Source organism: Mustela nivalis, assembly GCF_964662115.1.
Source record: "Mustela nivalis genome assembly, chromosome: 6".
NCBI lineage: Eukaryota > Metazoa > Chordata > Mammalia > Carnivora > Mustelidae > Mustela > Mustela nivalis.
The window spans coordinates 140,648,030-140,664,403 of record NC_139025.1 but is presented as its reverse complement, the minus strand read 5'-3'; the positions used below and the strand labels follow the sequence as shown (position 1 = coordinate 140,664,403).

Below are 16,374 nucleotides of genomic sequence, written 5' to 3'. Positions count from 1 at the left end.
TGTTCCACAGCAGCTGCACTGTTTCACATTCCCACCCATCTGCGCTCCAATTTGTTCACATCCCTCCACAGCCCTGCCCGCTACCAGAGACATCTTCCTGACAGGAAGGGTAGGCTGATGCGGCAACCTTGGTAGTCGTCGTCTTTGAAGAAATTGCCACAGTTTTCTATCAACCAACACCCAGCAACTTGCATCAATACTGAAACGAGACCCTCCTCCCAGCTAAAAGATTACAGCTTGCTAAATGCACAGATGACGGTTAGCAGTTTTCAGCAAGAAAATATTTTTTAATTTGGGTGCCTGGGGGACTCTGTTGGCAAAGCAATGGCCTTCAGCTCAGGTCATGATCCTAGAGTCCTGGGATCGAGTCCCGCATGGGGCTCCCCGATCCACGAGCAATCCGCCTCTCCCTCTGTTCTTCTCCCCTCTCATGCTCTCTCTCACTCTCACTCTCTCTCTCAAATAAATAAATAAAATCTTAACAAAACATATTTTTTAAACAAGGCTTAATTTTTATTTGTTTAGAGATAATGATATTGCCCACTCACAAGACTGCAGTGTCGTGGGATAAACACCTTTTATATGCACTGGGAAACGTGAAAAAAAAATGATTTCCAGAAAAAATATTAATTAATGAATTATGTGCTTTATGGTGACATTTGCATTATTGTTGTGGCCTGGAACTAAATCTGCCTGCCCTGGGCCCTGATGGCAGCACTTTCCCCCTCCTCCCTCCAGGAAGGCCCAAGAGTGGGAACAGCTCCCCTGTTGTTAGCATCTGGGAGTCTCCCTCTGCTTTTTGCCTTGCTTTCTGCTTCCACAGCTCCAAGGAACAGAGCATCTATCTGATACATTGGGCAATTCTCCTTTTGTGTATATACGAGCTAGGTATATTTTGCATATTATACAAATTGTGTGAACATCATTTCTTTCTCTCTTTAAAATTGTTTTAAAAATTGGCAGCTTTCTTTACTGTTCTATTACTCTCTGTTACCGCCAAACTGACTAAAAGTGCCTTGTAAACTGCATGGGGGAGGTCTGTTTGCTTGCCATCTCTGAAAAACTTTCATTTTCGCTACATAAAACTTAGAAATGTCTAAATATTTAGCAAACAATATCTTAAACAAAAGGAAAACAAAATTTAAAAAGTTAACAAAAGGAGAAAAATTGTACTTTAAGCTCTGCTAAGATAATTAATGAATTTAAGGTTAGTCTAATCAAAATTTTATGAAGTTGGAATAGGGAATTGTTGTTTAGAGTTTTCTTTTCCCCAGTTTTTCAAATCAAAATTTATTCAAATACATATTAATTTACTTGTGCAGATGTCTAATACAAGCTTATGTGTATGAGAACAGCACACAAAAATGTTCATGCCATAGAAAAATGTTCTTAAAAAAAGAAAAATGTTGATTATTTTAAATGTTTGTATCCATGCTAAATTTTGATAATTATTAAAGTAACTAGAGATCTTTAACTTAAATCTTTAACTTAATATTTTCTAGTTTTAGAGGGTCTGGTGAAAATAATACATCTGTAAAAATTACAGGAAATGACACTTTAATGGAAAAATACTATCTGAAAACTATAACGCTAAATCTACTTGAATAAAAGCAATTGTACTATCAATTAAATAACTATCTAACTAACTATCTATCTAAATAATACCTAAACCTAAAAAGAGATAAGTCCAAATAACTTAAAGACAGAAAACACATGCAGATGTTATGCTGTGGTTGTGGGAGTTCAGGACGGGCCTGTGGTGAGCTCAGTCAAATCCGCAGGGGTCCCTGGTGGTGTGACCCAGCTGCCTGGGCCCTCAAGTCCTGGCTCTTCTCCTTCCTGGGGGTGCCGATGATCCAGGGGTTCTCTGACACTTCTGGGCCTCTGTGGGCAGCTGGTGGAGGAGCAGGAGTAAAAGGGCCACTTGGGAAAAGCTGGAAGTTGGACTCTGCTTTGGCCAACATTTGCCTGTTGTAATCACTTTCTTTCTTTAGCTCCTTGAGGCTTCTCTCGGTCAGCACAGCTGCCATCCAGCTTTCCTGAGCTCTCTTTGCATGGAAGAGGATCCCCTTTTGATAGTGTATGGCATTTTCCTCCAATTGTCTCCTGGTGTCTTCAGCGATCTCCTTGTAGAAGTCTCGAGTCTGAGACATGGCCTTGATGTTTCTACGTGTGCAGGAAATATTCCACTTAATGTATGCACACTGCTCTTCTGCCTCAGACCATTTTCTCTCAACGGGGCTGATGCATTCTTGATATAATTGAGGCAGAGTTTGAAGCTTCTGTTTCAGCTGCTGAATCTCCTCTTCAAGCTGTGAATTTTCACGCTGCAAAGAGGCCTCCTTGGCTTGAAGATCTGTTATTTGTGCCATAAGTTCCTCATTCATTTGCTTTCCTTCCTGCAATTGTCTGGCTAGTTCCTGCTTTTTCGCGTCAGCACTTTGAAGGGACACGTTAGAATCAGCATCATCAGTGACACGCTTCAGATCACCCTCTGACCCGTGGATGGGGCCACCGTCATTTTCTGTTTCCCTCTTTTCCTCGATCTCACAGTTGATATGACCCAATGATCTCCAAGGTGAGTGGGCCCGGGGAAGGTCTTCAGCAGGTTTTCACCCACGGGTACTAACTGGCTGACTTTCTTGTTCAGGGCCTGTTGGAATCCTGCGTTTGACTGTTCTAGCCTTTCTTTCTCCTGCTCCATTTTTTTGAGTCTCTGCTTCCATCTCAGTTTCCTGGGCGAGCCGTTCTGCACTCTGTAGATCAGGAGGGTTTCCATTCAAATCACCTAGGGTTTTCTTCCAAAGCTCTTCTCCATTCTTCTCTGAGGCTTTGAAGATGGGTCTGTCACCAGTCTCTTGAGACGATTTAGGAGGCTGGCCCTTCAGTAACTTTTTCAGAAAGTCAACAATATTCTGAAGAGACAGCCTACAGTGGTTTGTATTTATTGCTGATAAGCACGAGGATTTTAAGGTGCGAAGACTGGCCTCCGCCTCGGGCAGACCTCGGGCATCATCAGCTTGTGTCAGCGGTTCCATATTCTCACTGCCTTTTCCACAGACTTCAGCGTGGGCGAAACACCTTTTGCCTGACACCTTCACCCTTCTCAAAATGTGTTGTTTCTTCACTGGCAAAACCAGTTTCACAGTTTATACCAGGATCTCCCAGGGAAATCCACAGACCTGAAGCGTGCCTCTAGCTTTCAGAAATCACCAGCGGAGGACCACACAGGTGGTCTAGGACCAACTGGAAAGTGGATCTATGGCATGCAGGAGGCCATCCATGGCTGTGGAGAGCTCCCCAGCTCTGCCTCCAAAGGCCAGTGTTCTCTGGGTCTCAACTGAAGGCTCAGAACCTTGGGGGGCACTCTACCTCTAAGGTAAACAGTTGCCTGACAACCAGAGCACAGCAGTTGCATTGGGGGATGGGGAGGCCAGCCAGATTCTAGAACACAGTTGCCCTCTAACTTTGCCCTGAAATAAAAAGTGATCTCACTTTTGGCTTCATGCTATGGATGCATTCACATCTTTTCTTATGCATAATTAAAGTAGAATCAAAGGAACATTTTCATGAGCAGTTGCTATATGCCAGGCATAAAGCTATGACCATCGTCTCATCTCATTTAAAACAACTTTATGTGATTATTACTATTATCATTATTGTTATTAATTTAATAACAGTAAAAGACAGTAAGATTCAGGGGATTAAATACTTTGCTGCAAAGGCCTTGATATTTAAGAGGTGTAGATTTGAGCTCCACCCTGTTGCAGGAGATGGGAAAGGCGGCCTAATCATGTAGAGATAAGAGTACAGACGCAGGTGTGCCAGGCTTACCACAGCGGTCCCGGATGACCAGGTTCCGGCCTTCCTTCAGGTGGATGGTGAGGAGGTAGGCAAAAGGACTGGGCAGGTTACTCAAGCCATCACTGGCTTCCCCAAACATCTACAAAGACAGAGAAGTAGGTTAAGTCTGCTATTTGGCGATCGAGGGAGAGAATTTCAGAGCTGAAGCAAAACTCACTACAGAGGCAAATCTTCAAGCTGCATCTCCCACCCCCCAAGCTTGATGGCCTGGCTACAATGATTTATTAGCACATCCTTCATGTTTCTCCCCAGTGGGATTTTTTACCAGAATTCCTGATCATATCTTTGCAATCTTAACTCTGTCCCAACATAATCACCCACGTGGTAAGCCAGTATCTGACATACCCTTAAGCTCAGTTATTTCTGGTAGGATTCTTTCTTCTGGAACTCAAAGGGCAGCCCAGAGGGAGGGAGTAGCACATGCGGATTCCACGTGTGTCCCACAGACATGGGTCCAGACTCAGATGCAAAGCGGCTTCCTTATTTTCTCCCCTTCCCACCAAACCTTTCCACCCTGGCACACCTCCTCTACATTTCTGTTCACAACCACTCCACCATCAACCCGGAGCCCACACATCCGTCGGGTACATACCCCTCCCATGTCCACATGTGACACACTTTGAGTGCTCTCCCTTTTACTAATTGTCCTCCATTCCCTGCCTCCACTGTGGTGTCTCCTCCACTTACCCTCAATCTTGCTTCCCCTCAACATGGCTCACTTCCATGTCCAGGAATTCATCAACTCCTACCGGCCACAAGGTCGACTCCATTTCTGAATATTTATTCAATGAATACAACTAAAGTGTTGAACTAGAACTTTGCACTCTAGCTCAAATTTTTGTCTTTCCAAAGAGAAAGGACAGATAAAGTAATTTATCATTCACTTATTGGACATTCAATTAATCGATTTTGTCGCTGGGTCTCCCTTGACAGCCTTCTTTTGAAAGTTTCCCCCATCCAGGTTTCAAAGCACTTCCGAATGGCTTTGTCTCCTTTACCATCCCACTCAACTGCCTAGCTGCTATTTTTAGAAAAATCGGTCCCAGTCTGACAGATCAATAGACCCTGAATTAATCTTTCCCAGCCATAATGTGCAAGGCCTGCCTTTGTAGGTGGATCTGCTTCGGCGTGCTTTAAAAACAGGCAAAAAATACAGATCCACACATTTGCTAAGAAATCATGTTTACTCCAGTGTTTGTTTTTAAGGAACATCACTCACAGATTGTTATTCAAATTGTTGGGATGTCAGAGAAGCATTCAGATCGCCACTTTCACATAGCTTCTGTAAAAAAAGAAAAAAAAATCTCGCTTTCAAAAGGCAAAATGGTATCAGCCTACAGGGATAGATAGCCTTTATCAGGTCATTCGCTTTGAGTCTGCCATCTGCATGGTCAATTTCAAGTGTGCAGGCTGCCTTCCTACAGACGTGGCCAGGGTTGGCGATAACAGTTGGATTCAGTAGAGGCCCTCTGGCTACAGCCTCTGCCAACTTAGTCCATCGGAGGATGGACAAGGCTGACTCTGTTCTACCACCAGGCTGCTCTGCCATCTTTCATTAAACCAGGCTCTAGTGGGCAGGCAGCATGAAGTGGGAGCACCTGAGCCCTACCACCAGGTCCTTCCCACCACGGGCCTCCCTGGTCCTCTGCAACCAAAGAGACGTGGGCATATCACATGGCAGAGACCTGGGCTCATCGCTCAGGAGAAAACATTTCAAAATGTGATCTAGAAGACCTTCCTCCCACCTTATCTTCCAGAGTCTGTACAATCCCCAAGCAAAAAAGTAAAAAATGGAATTATGAACGAAAGCTCAGAATGGGAGGGGTGTGGGTTTCCTAACTGAAGATACCTATGAAATGATCCCACAGGGTAGTTAGTGTGGGATACAGTAAACATATCCACTGTGCAAGTTTTAGATGCAGATTCAGGGTCCAGGAGAGCTCTCAGACCCCTTGAGGTGTTCTGGGCTGGAGATAAGGACAGCTGTCTGCACAGAAAGGCAGTGTAAGGGACATGAGTTAACGGTCTTCCCGCATTTTGGATATGTTCCTGCTGGGCTGGTGTCTTAGCCAGGGCTGATTTCTTGTGTGAGAAACATGGGATTTCTCCCTCCAAACAAGGCTGGGTAACTCCAAAGTTTCAAGAAAACTGAGGCAGGCAGTCAACCTGCAAAGACAGCTTTGATGACCATGAACCTCTGAGGGTAGACACTCTGAGGACCAGGAGCACTATGGTCACTCACTGGGCCTTCCCATCCACAATGCTCATCAGGGACGGCCAATCACAAGTCAGAGATCCTGCCTGGAGGGTAGGCTACCTTCCAAGACATGAACACACACACACACACACACACACACACGGCTTGTGTATGTGTGTGTCTCTCTCAAGTAGAGCTTCAGGCAGCAAGAGAATCTGGGTTCCCAAGCAGCAGCCCCCAGGAGATGGGGGGATGTGAGGGGTTACATACAAGCTGGGGTCCTCTAGTTCACCCCCTCTGCAGGCAGTGACATCATGAAATGCTACAACCAGGCAGCAATGGGCCCTGATCCCAGGATGTCCTGAAGCATCACACATCCTCCCCACTTAGAATGGAGGCCCCATGGCTCCTCATAGGAATCCCTGGTATCCCACAATCACGAGGATATATTGTTGATGTTCTCAACAAGCATAATCAAGCACTCTGTTTTTTATTTGACTTTTGAAAAGTTAACACACAAAAATTGTTGTGTACAGCATTACAATTTTTAAGCCACGTATAGATTTGTGGGACCATGACAACAATCAGGACAGAACAGTTCTGTTCCCTGATAGCACTCATTCATTCAAGCCCACTGGGGTTCAGCCTGTCTTCCCCATGTAGTTTCACCTTTTCCAGAATATCCTGCACATGGATTCATACTGTATGCAAACCTGACATCTGACATATTTCACTCAACACAATGCCTTTGAAACCCATCCACGTAGTCCTCTGCATAAGTCATTTAAATTAAACCTTTTTCATTGCTGAATCGTATTCCACTGAATACATGAGTCGTAATTTATCCAACAAGTGTGGGTTTCAAACATTTCAACCAAATGATTTCCAAGGACTCAGGGAAAGATAAATAATTTTGAATACCATGAGCACTAAACAGTTTACTATGACAGGGGCACTTTGGGGGTTCAGTAGGTTAAGTGTCCAGCTGTTGATTTCAGCTCAGGTCATGATCTCAGGGTTGTGAAACTGAGCCTCACATCAGGCTCTGAACAGGGCATGGAGTCTGTTTATGATTCTTTCTCTTCTTCTCCCTCTTTTCCATCCCACCTCACCACTTATGCATTCTCTCTCTCTCTCTCTCAAAAATAAAAGAAAAAAAGAAAGAAAAAAGAAAAACGTTTAATATGACAAAACAGTCTAATTACATAGAAACATTAAAAAAATATAGCACCAACATTTTAGTATAAAAACTAGTATAAGGTTAGCCAGCTCTCACACAACTCTCACTGCCTCTTTTTGGGTGAGTGGTTTTGTGCTTTTGGTTTGGTTTGGTTTTTAAAGACACAGACTTTGCATTGGTATTTCCTTTCTACCTAAATAGAAATTGGTGGGAAGGTAGTATATTTTGCATTCTCTTTAGTTGAGAGTCCTCTATCTGCAAGAATGCAGGTTTATTAAAATTCAACAGGATATGGGAAGAAATGAGCACGGATGGGCTAATGATATAAAAAAGAAAATCTCCCCTACTCACTCACCAAGGATCTTAAGAGAAAAACACAGATGAGAGTAAACATCTTTCTTTTGTGTACACAAAGCGTGATCTTGTACAAATACCTTGTTCCATATCCATGGATATGGAATGTAAGCTCACTAGAGTGGAATGTAAGCTCCATAAGGGCCAACAAATTCAGGTGGATTGCAATTTTCCCCCAATGATAAGTATTATAAACAATTAGGGAAATACCTGGTACGTACAGATACTCAGTATTACCTAAATAACTTCTTCCCTTATAAATGTCAGTAAATTTTTTTCACTTAAGCTAGATTTTTAAAGCATAGTATCAAATATTTTATGCATTCATTTCTGCATACATAATATGTACTGATACATAGAGTCTGATGTGGAGCAGGTGAAGGGGAACAGAATTTTTCACCCCAAAAATCGATCTTTTGGGCATAAGGATTATTTTATTTTATTTAAGAAACAGCAGACACAAGAGAAGCTTTGAAAACCGAGTAGAAGTTACCCTTTTGTAAGAGATCTTTGGATTTATAAGGGAAATTTCCCCTTGTAAGGGCATCTCTTTTTCAAGATGGGGAGGGTTCTGTCTCTAGAAACTCCTCAGTGGAGAAATCAAAGACTTAAATCTACATAACGTTACCCTTATTTAGTGTGCTTTTCTCAGTAACCTCTCATAACTGGCGTTCTCACCCTCCACCAACATCTTTTTTTGTCTGTAGCTGAAGATAGTATTTAAGGTGCTAACTTGGGCCATTTTGGGGAGTTACTCAGTTTTCCTGGGTCTCTCCCATGTATACAGGACATACATTTTTAGACGAACAAGGGAAAAAACAAACCAAAATTGTCTTTTTATTACAGGAGGGTCCCAGCCAATAACCTAGGAGGGTAAAAGGAAAATTATTTTCCCGCATCTACGCAGGGATAATGTAAGGGCATAGGCCCCAGTAATAGTAGTTGAGTGTTCATGGAACTTGCATTCTGATGGACCAGCAGGCAAACAGAATATAAGTAAGCAAATAAGTAAGCAAACAGATGTAAAATAAAAATTGCAGAATAGGAATGATATTATAAGAAAATACATGGGTGCTGTGATAGAGAATAATAGAAGAAACTACTCCCAGGCTTTTAACAAATCTTTATTTTTTTCTTTTCCCTTTCTTCCTGATCCTAGAATAATAAATAAAATCTCTCCCATTTTACTGAATCTTCTACATAAGAGAGAATATTGTAAACAAAATTGCAGACTGGTTTCTTCACTATGGCATAGAATTTGTGACTCACAAACCATTTTAACTATGAAGGATGTTAGTTCAGTCATATATTTCAGGCTTACTTAAAGAAAAAAAGACACATCTTAAAAATAATTGTATCCATGTGTACAATATATTGATTCTCTTATTAGTTATAACAATGGTGTAAATAGAAATATGGCAAATTCAAGAAATCATTGGTATTTTTCTTCTTATTGGTCAGATTCTCAAAGTCATACTAACCTACCACACTTCCTTCATTCCTTTACAATTTGATGTTTATTACTTTGTAGTAGGTAACTTTTTGATACTGGCTCTTTCCCCAAAGCATAATACCCTTGTTATCCACCCAATTTGGTATATGTTTCAATATTGTATTCCTTTTCAGTGCTGAGTAATGTTTTTTTAACCCTTCACCCATTGAAGGACAATAAGGATGTTTCCATTTTGCGATCATTACAAATACAGTTACTATAAACATTCAAGTACAGGTTTTCATCTGGATGTAATTTTTCATCTCTCTGGGATAAATGTCCAAGGTTATGATTACTAGGTTCTATGAGAAGAGTATATTCAGTTTTTAAAGAAATTACTAAGATATTTTCCAGAGAGACTATCCCACTTTACATTACCACTAGCAAGATACAAAAGATCCAGTTTCTTGCATCCCAGCATTTGGATCATCTTAATTTTAGCTGTCCCAATAGCCACATAGTGATACCTCATTGTGGTTTTCATTTGCATTTCTTAAAGACTAATGATCCTGAATATATTTTCATGTGCTTGTTATCCATTGGTCTTTGATAACCTGTACTTTCCTGGTGTTTCCCATTTTCCAGTTTTGTTGTTTATGGTTTTGCCATTTTTTTATGTATTGTATTTGTCAGAGAGAGAGCACAAGCAGGGGGAGCAGCAGCAGGCAGAGCAGGCAGAGGGAGAAGCAGGTTCCCTGCTCAGCAAGGAGCCTGATGTGGGTCTTGATCCCAGGACCCTGAGATCATGACCTGAGCCAAAGGCAGATGCCCAGGTGCCTCCTTTTTCTGTATTGTAGACATAATTTCTTTGCCAGATATTTCTTCTAAGTTTGTGTTTTGTCTTTTTATCTTAAGGTATTTTAGAGGACAAAAATTGGTCTTTGATGAAGTTCAATTTATTGTTCTATACTTTTGTGGGTTTATTTCTGGGTTCTCTATTCTATTCCTTTGATTGGTTGGTCTTCCACTCAACAAGTTCTATAGTCTTTTAAGGTTTACATTTCTTAATTTTTATTTTGATAAATTGCATATATTTTAAGTATATAACAGTCATTTCATATACTTTGCAAAATGATTGCCATAAGCAAATTATCAGATATCTGTCACCTCACGTACGTTCTCACAAAACACACATACATACACACACATTCCTTTAAGATCTACTTAGCAAATTTCAATATAGTATGTATACAACACAGTATTAACTAGAGTTACCATGATATAAAATAGACTTTCAGAACTTCCTGTTTTGATTACTGTTTCCTTTGGTAGACATAGTAATTTCTACCACTTTTCCAAAATTGTTTAGCTATTATAACACCTGTTGCCTTTCCAAAGAAATTTTAGAATAAGCTTGCCAGTATCTACAAAAATCCACTAGAAATTTAATAAAAGTTGCATGAAACTCGTAGATCAATTAACTTGGGGAGAACTGACATATTTACTATGTTCATTCTTCCAATCTACAACCACTGTATGTGTCTCCATTTATTTAGTTCTTTAAAAATTTTTTTTCCATAAACATTTTATAGTTTTTGGCATATAATTCCTGTACCTGGTTTATCATATTTATATCAAATATTTTACCATTTAATTATAAATGGTATTTTAAATTCCATTTTCATATGCTTATTGCTAATATATAGAAATGCAGTTTATTTTTTTTTAATTGATCTTGTATCCTAGCATTTGTTGAACTCACATAGTTCTATGAGTTTTGGAGGACTAAGTTTCTCACAATTTTCTACATAGACATGTCATCTGCTCATAGAGATAGCATTGTTTCTAACTTTCCAATTTGTGGGTCTAATTTCCTTTTCTTGCTTTATTGTGCTGGCTAGAATATCCAATACTATGTTGAATCAGAGTAGTAAGGGTAGAAATTTTGCCTTGTTCCAGATTTTAGGGGTATATCATTCAGTTTTTCACCATTAGGTATGTTAGCTGCAGGTGTTTTAAAGATGATTTCATCAAATTTAGTTTTTTTTTTCTATTCCTAGGTTTGTGGAGAGATTCAATCATCAATGAGTGAGGAATTTTATCAAAAGTTTTTCTTATATTGATACAATCATATGACTCTAGCCTATTTTTTTTAGATTTTATTTGTTTATTTGACAGAGATCACAAGTAGGCAGAGAGGCAGGCAGAGAGAGAGAGAGGAAAGCAGGCTCCCCGCCGAGCAGAGAGCCCGACGTGGAACTCGATCCCAGGACCCTGAGACCATGACCTTAGCCGAAGGCAGTAGCCTAACCCACTGAGCCACCCAGGCGCTCGACACTAGGCTATTGATGTGATGGATCACAAGGACTGATTTTTTTTTTTAAACTATTGAACTAGCTTTGCATTAGTTGTGGCATATAATTTTTTAATTGCTGGCTTTGATTTGCTATTATCTTATTGAGTATTTTTGAGCTAAGTTCATTAGAGATCATCACCTGTAATGTTTTGGTTGTTTTTTGTTTGTTTTCACTGTTTTGTCCAGTTTTGGGTATTTTTACTGAATGATCAATTCAGGATTTAATGATCTAATCCACTAACTCATGAAATAAAAAGCTAAGCCCTGGCACTCTGCTCCACAACTGCCCCATCCCAGAGAATCCTGAGGAGGCTGGACAAGTCAGAAGCATAGCTTCTGGCTGGGTTTGCAAACAATGTTGCCAAATTCAGATAAATTGGAGTTGTTCTAGAGTTTTACACCTATGAACTCAATTTCTTTAACAATTATAGCTCCAACCAGATTATTTTATATTGGTTGGTTTTTTTTTCTTTGTGTTTCATCTTTTTTAGTTGTTTCAGTAGAAGGCTTCATTTGATACCACTTATTCCTCCATTGCTCTAAACAGAGATCTTTTGAAAATAATGCAAGTCACATTTTAAAAAATTGTCTAGAAAGAAGGCAGCAAGTCTCTGCATAATGAGACCTCAAGAAATAAATCAGATAAAACACTGGGGCGTGGGTGCCTCTCTGGACAACACAGAAATTGTTAACAAAAAAAGTTTGGAAACTGATAAAATGAATTTTGCTAAGCAGTGCAGAAATCCAGGTGAAAAATAAACTCAATTATGATACTGAATAATTATAATAAAATATATCCACAGATATCTTAAAGACTAATTGCTGTTTTCTGGGCAGTTCCTGTAAATATGCATTAGGTCTGAAGCTAACTAATACCTATGTATATCTTACAACATTTATTTTGGAAGGCCCTCACAGGCAAAAGATGGGTGCCCTGAACCAGTGCAAGAATAGGTCCTAATTCATTTATGAAAATCTTATAGACTCCAAAGTGAAATTGTTTGATTACAACTATTCTTACCTTTATAAAATACAATTCTTAGAAAGTATAGAAGTGGCTTTAATTTTAAAAACAAGTCACAGCAGTCTGCTGTGACTGCTGATTTGTTAAAATCCTGCTAATGGTAGATTGCTTAGACAGGACTCATATTTACATAAACATTTAAAATAATCAAAGATCAGAGCTCAAATATCAAACTCAGGCAAATGTCCATTTCCCTCTTCTTTGCTTCAACTGAAAATCAAAAGGGCTAATTTTACTAGTATCAAAATCATTTCCCCTTCTTAATAACCCTATGAGACTGAGGCCAAATCAAATGTGATATTTGCTTTTATATCAAAAACAAAGTAAACTTTTATAAATCAAATTTTATGCAGTCTATAATGTAAAGAACCAATGAGAGAGATTTATCTCAAAATCCATAAATTGAACACAAACTCACAGAATAAATTAAATCAAATATGAAAGAAAATCAACATCTAGGTTTAGGGAACAATAAATATGTAAAAAGATTGAAAAATAATATAGCAATGCAATCAAAACCTCCAGAAAAAAGAGTGGCAAGGGATTGGTCCTACAGATAGAAAAATGAAATACAATGAGAAGAATGGTGTTAAAAGAATTTCCACATCACTATCCAAAATGAGCACGACATTACCTTTTGGCCCTGCAGCAGGGATAGAGTTTCTGAGCACTGATCTTATTTCCATCTCTATAGTGCAATGGCTTTCCCTGGTCCTCAGAAAATAAAGCTTGCTGGGAAATTAATTTTGCAACTACTTAGTTCAAAACGATTTTTTGTAAAAAACACTAACATCAGAGAAACTCAAGCTTATCTGAAAGGGAAGTGACAGCCACTTGTAACTGAAGATCTGAATCATCATGCTATTGTTCAAAAAGACTAAGCCAATGTGGCTAAACCATTATCATCTATAAAGAAATTGTTGCCATACCCTGAGGGTTTGTGCCTCTATGGTAGTAAACATTTAGTGGATATGTGTTTATGGTGACAATACAGAGGACACTAATGTGATAGAAGATGAAAGGAAAGTGTGGATTTGTCTGTTTTAAGATTTTATTTGACAAGAGCACAAGTAAGGGGAGTAGCAGAGCTAGAGGGAGAAGCAGGTCCCCCGCCCTTCCCTGAGCAGGAAGCCCTGTGCACGGCTCGATGCCAAGACCCGGGGATCATGACCTGTGCTGAAGGCAGATACTCAATCAACTGAGCCACCTAGGTGCCCCAAAAGTGTGTTTTTAGTAATTATATGGTGTCATTTTGTTTAAGAAAGGGGTGAGAAGGAAGAAACAAAAGGGAAGAGAGAACAAGGGGAAAGATTGAGTTCTCTTGGACACTGCCTCCCTGGACTCCTATTGCCTATGGCGGCTGGTATCTATCATACTAGTATGGCATTCCAAGACAGCATTAGCTCAGTAGTAATGACAACACCATTTGTTAAGCACCCACCACAGGCAAGATGTATCATTCTAAAAACATGATCATATCTAATTCTCAAACCAATTCTGCAAGATAGGGTCTTTACAGATAATGAAACTGAAGCCCTGAGGCAGTTAAGTATACCGCCAAAGGTCACACAGCTAGTAAGTAGACCAGTTCAATTCACAAGTCCCTACTTTTGGGGCAACTGGGTGGCTCAGTTGGTTTTACATGGGACTCTTGATTTTGGCTCAGATCATGATCCCAGAGTTGGAGGTGGAGCCCCATAATATCCATGCTGGGTATGGAGACTGGTTTGGACTCTTCCTCTCCCTCCACCCCTGGACACTGCATATATGTGTGTGGTCTTAAGAAAAAAAAAAGTTTCTATTTTCACCACTGTGGTAGACTAGCTTAACTTTTTTAAATAATTCTTCATAAGAACAAGTCTTTTTCTTCTTCTTCTTCTTCTTCTTCTTTTTTTTTTTTAACTGATGTAGCTTGTAAGCTTTTTCACATCTATGTTCGGACATTAGTTTTATTTTCTCATTTATTAAAAACGTTTTACTTAAGTGCAATCTCCCAAGATTCCTTCAAGCTCTATTACTATCTAGGTTTCTAGTCTGTAAAAACCTCAGCCTTATTCGAGCTCTCATCAGCATGATAGGTGCTCAATAAAATATTCAAATAATGACTTGTTTAATTAATGGATAACACCCCCCCATTTAAGGAAAAGAATGTTATAACATCAGTAGCCACTGAAGTGTCCATTTTGCTTGAGGAACTCAAAATATTTAGAATAAGACGATGAATTTGGTTGTTTTTATGCTTCGTTAAGGAGTGAACTGGCAAAATATTTTATGAGATGCCTATTCCAATTCTTTTTAAATTATAGCACTTCTGAGTTTGTATATATCACTTTCCTTTTCATAGTCTAACTTACTCGGTCAAAACCCATTTAACATTTCTATTCCTACCTAACATTTTGCAAAAGGCAAGGATTCTCAGTCATTAATATATCTCAAATTATACTCTGTCATTGTTATTTTTGAATCACAAGACTTTTACACAATGAGCTATCATTCCAAAATGATCTTAAGTAACAATTTTAAAAAATTTCAATCCATTCTGTTGTGCCAGTGTATTATATTTCAACATGTTTTATCAAATATTTTAAAAACCACACAATATTTTTCTGTAAACACTTACACATGTGTCAGTGCTTGCATCATTTTATCTAATACTCTTGATAATCCAGTAAAGAGAATTCCCACAAACTAAGCTGATTTGTTATTCCCATGATCTATGTTTGACTATAGGTAGGAAAAATAAGACAAATTTGCAGAAGCATTTAAATAGGCTATTCAACATTCCAGACTACTTATTTAGGCTGAATAAGTATTTGGCAAATTAAAAACCACACAATTGTCATTGTGCTATAAACAATCCAGGGATAAAGATGTGGGAATAGTTAGATCAGAAAGATTCTAGGTGGCAACAGGGATGCAGAGAGGGAGAGAGTGAACATAATATTCTCCAGAACAATGATTTAGGGCCAAGTACTTGGATAAATCTTGTCACTGATAAACAACGGTATCTATAACCATTTCTGTGGAGTAACATCTTCTTAGAACATTCACCATAGTAGAGAAACAATCTCAGTAGAGGCATCCAGACAAGTAGAGGTCCTAAAAATTTATGGAAGTAAACAAAGAAGATCAACCAGGTAATACTAATGCCCAGAAAGACTTATAACTTTATCTTGGAATTTTTCGGGCTTAAAGAAAATATGAATAAGCATATATTTATTACATATACTTATTGACAGTTGTATGTATAGGTACAGATACAAATATAAACATATTTTACCATTTTGAGATAGTATCTACTTCCTTAAATTCAAGCAGCTTTGGTTATAGCTACTGGAAGATTGTTTACAAAATATTTTTCACTAAATATTTAAGTCCAGATTGTTTAGGCAGATTTGAGACACTACTACCATTCCTGAAAGAGTAGAATGCAGTAAAAAACAAACAAACTCATCTTTCCATAAGAGGTCACAAATACCATAAGCTTGTGAATAGAACATAGAGGACAAAAAGTAAAAATCTCAGGTTCTGAAGTGGAAAAAGGAAGTAAGTAGTAGAGCCTTTAGAGCCACAATGTTTTAGGTCTGAAGAAACCACTGAAGGAGACTGGAAAACCGCAAAAAAAACAACACAAATACATCTGTTGGTAGAAGACCACTGTCTGGCCAAGACTCATGTGGTAAGCAAAAATACAGTTACCCAGGGTGCCTGGGTAGCTCTGCTGGTTAAACTTCTGCCTTTGGCTCAGATCACAATCCCAGGGTCCTGGGATGGAGCATCACATCAGGCTCCCCGCTCAGTAGGGAGTCTGCTTCTCCCCCCCCCCCTCTCTCTCTGCAGGTTTGTGCTCTAGCCAATAAAATATTTAAAAAAAATAAAATAATACATCAGTTAAATCAGACACAGAGATTTTATTTCTGTTTCAAAAAGAAGAACATAAGCCACAACAAAAAGAAATAAAGTTGAC

The 16,374-nt window shown here is 39.1% G+C and overlaps 1 protein-coding gene across 2 annotated transcripts in view; it reads right to left on the bottom strand.

Moving 5' to 3' along the window:
• Positions 1-491: 491 nt before the first annotated feature.
• Positions 492-16,374, bottom strand: part of LOC309867653 (melanoma inhibitory activity protein 2-like) — a 525,646-nt gene continuing 509,763 nt past the window's right edge. The window contains exons 3-5 of one of the 2 annotated variants that reach the window (XM_082736709.1): positions 5,084-5,146; positions 3,835-3,943; positions 492-3,473 (exon numbers count right to left, since the gene is read on the bottom strand). In XM_082736709.1, coding sequence (XP_082592835.1) covers positions 1,770-2,387 — 618 coding nt within the window. In that variant the 5' untranslated portion in view covers positions 2,388-3,473; positions 3,835-3,943; positions 5,084-5,146 and the 3' untranslated portion in view covers positions 492-1,769. Of the gene's footprint in view, positions 3,474-3,834; positions 3,944-4,732; positions 5,147-16,374 lie in introns of those variants that run through there. The other variant, XR_014313281.1, reaches the window with a different exon arrangement.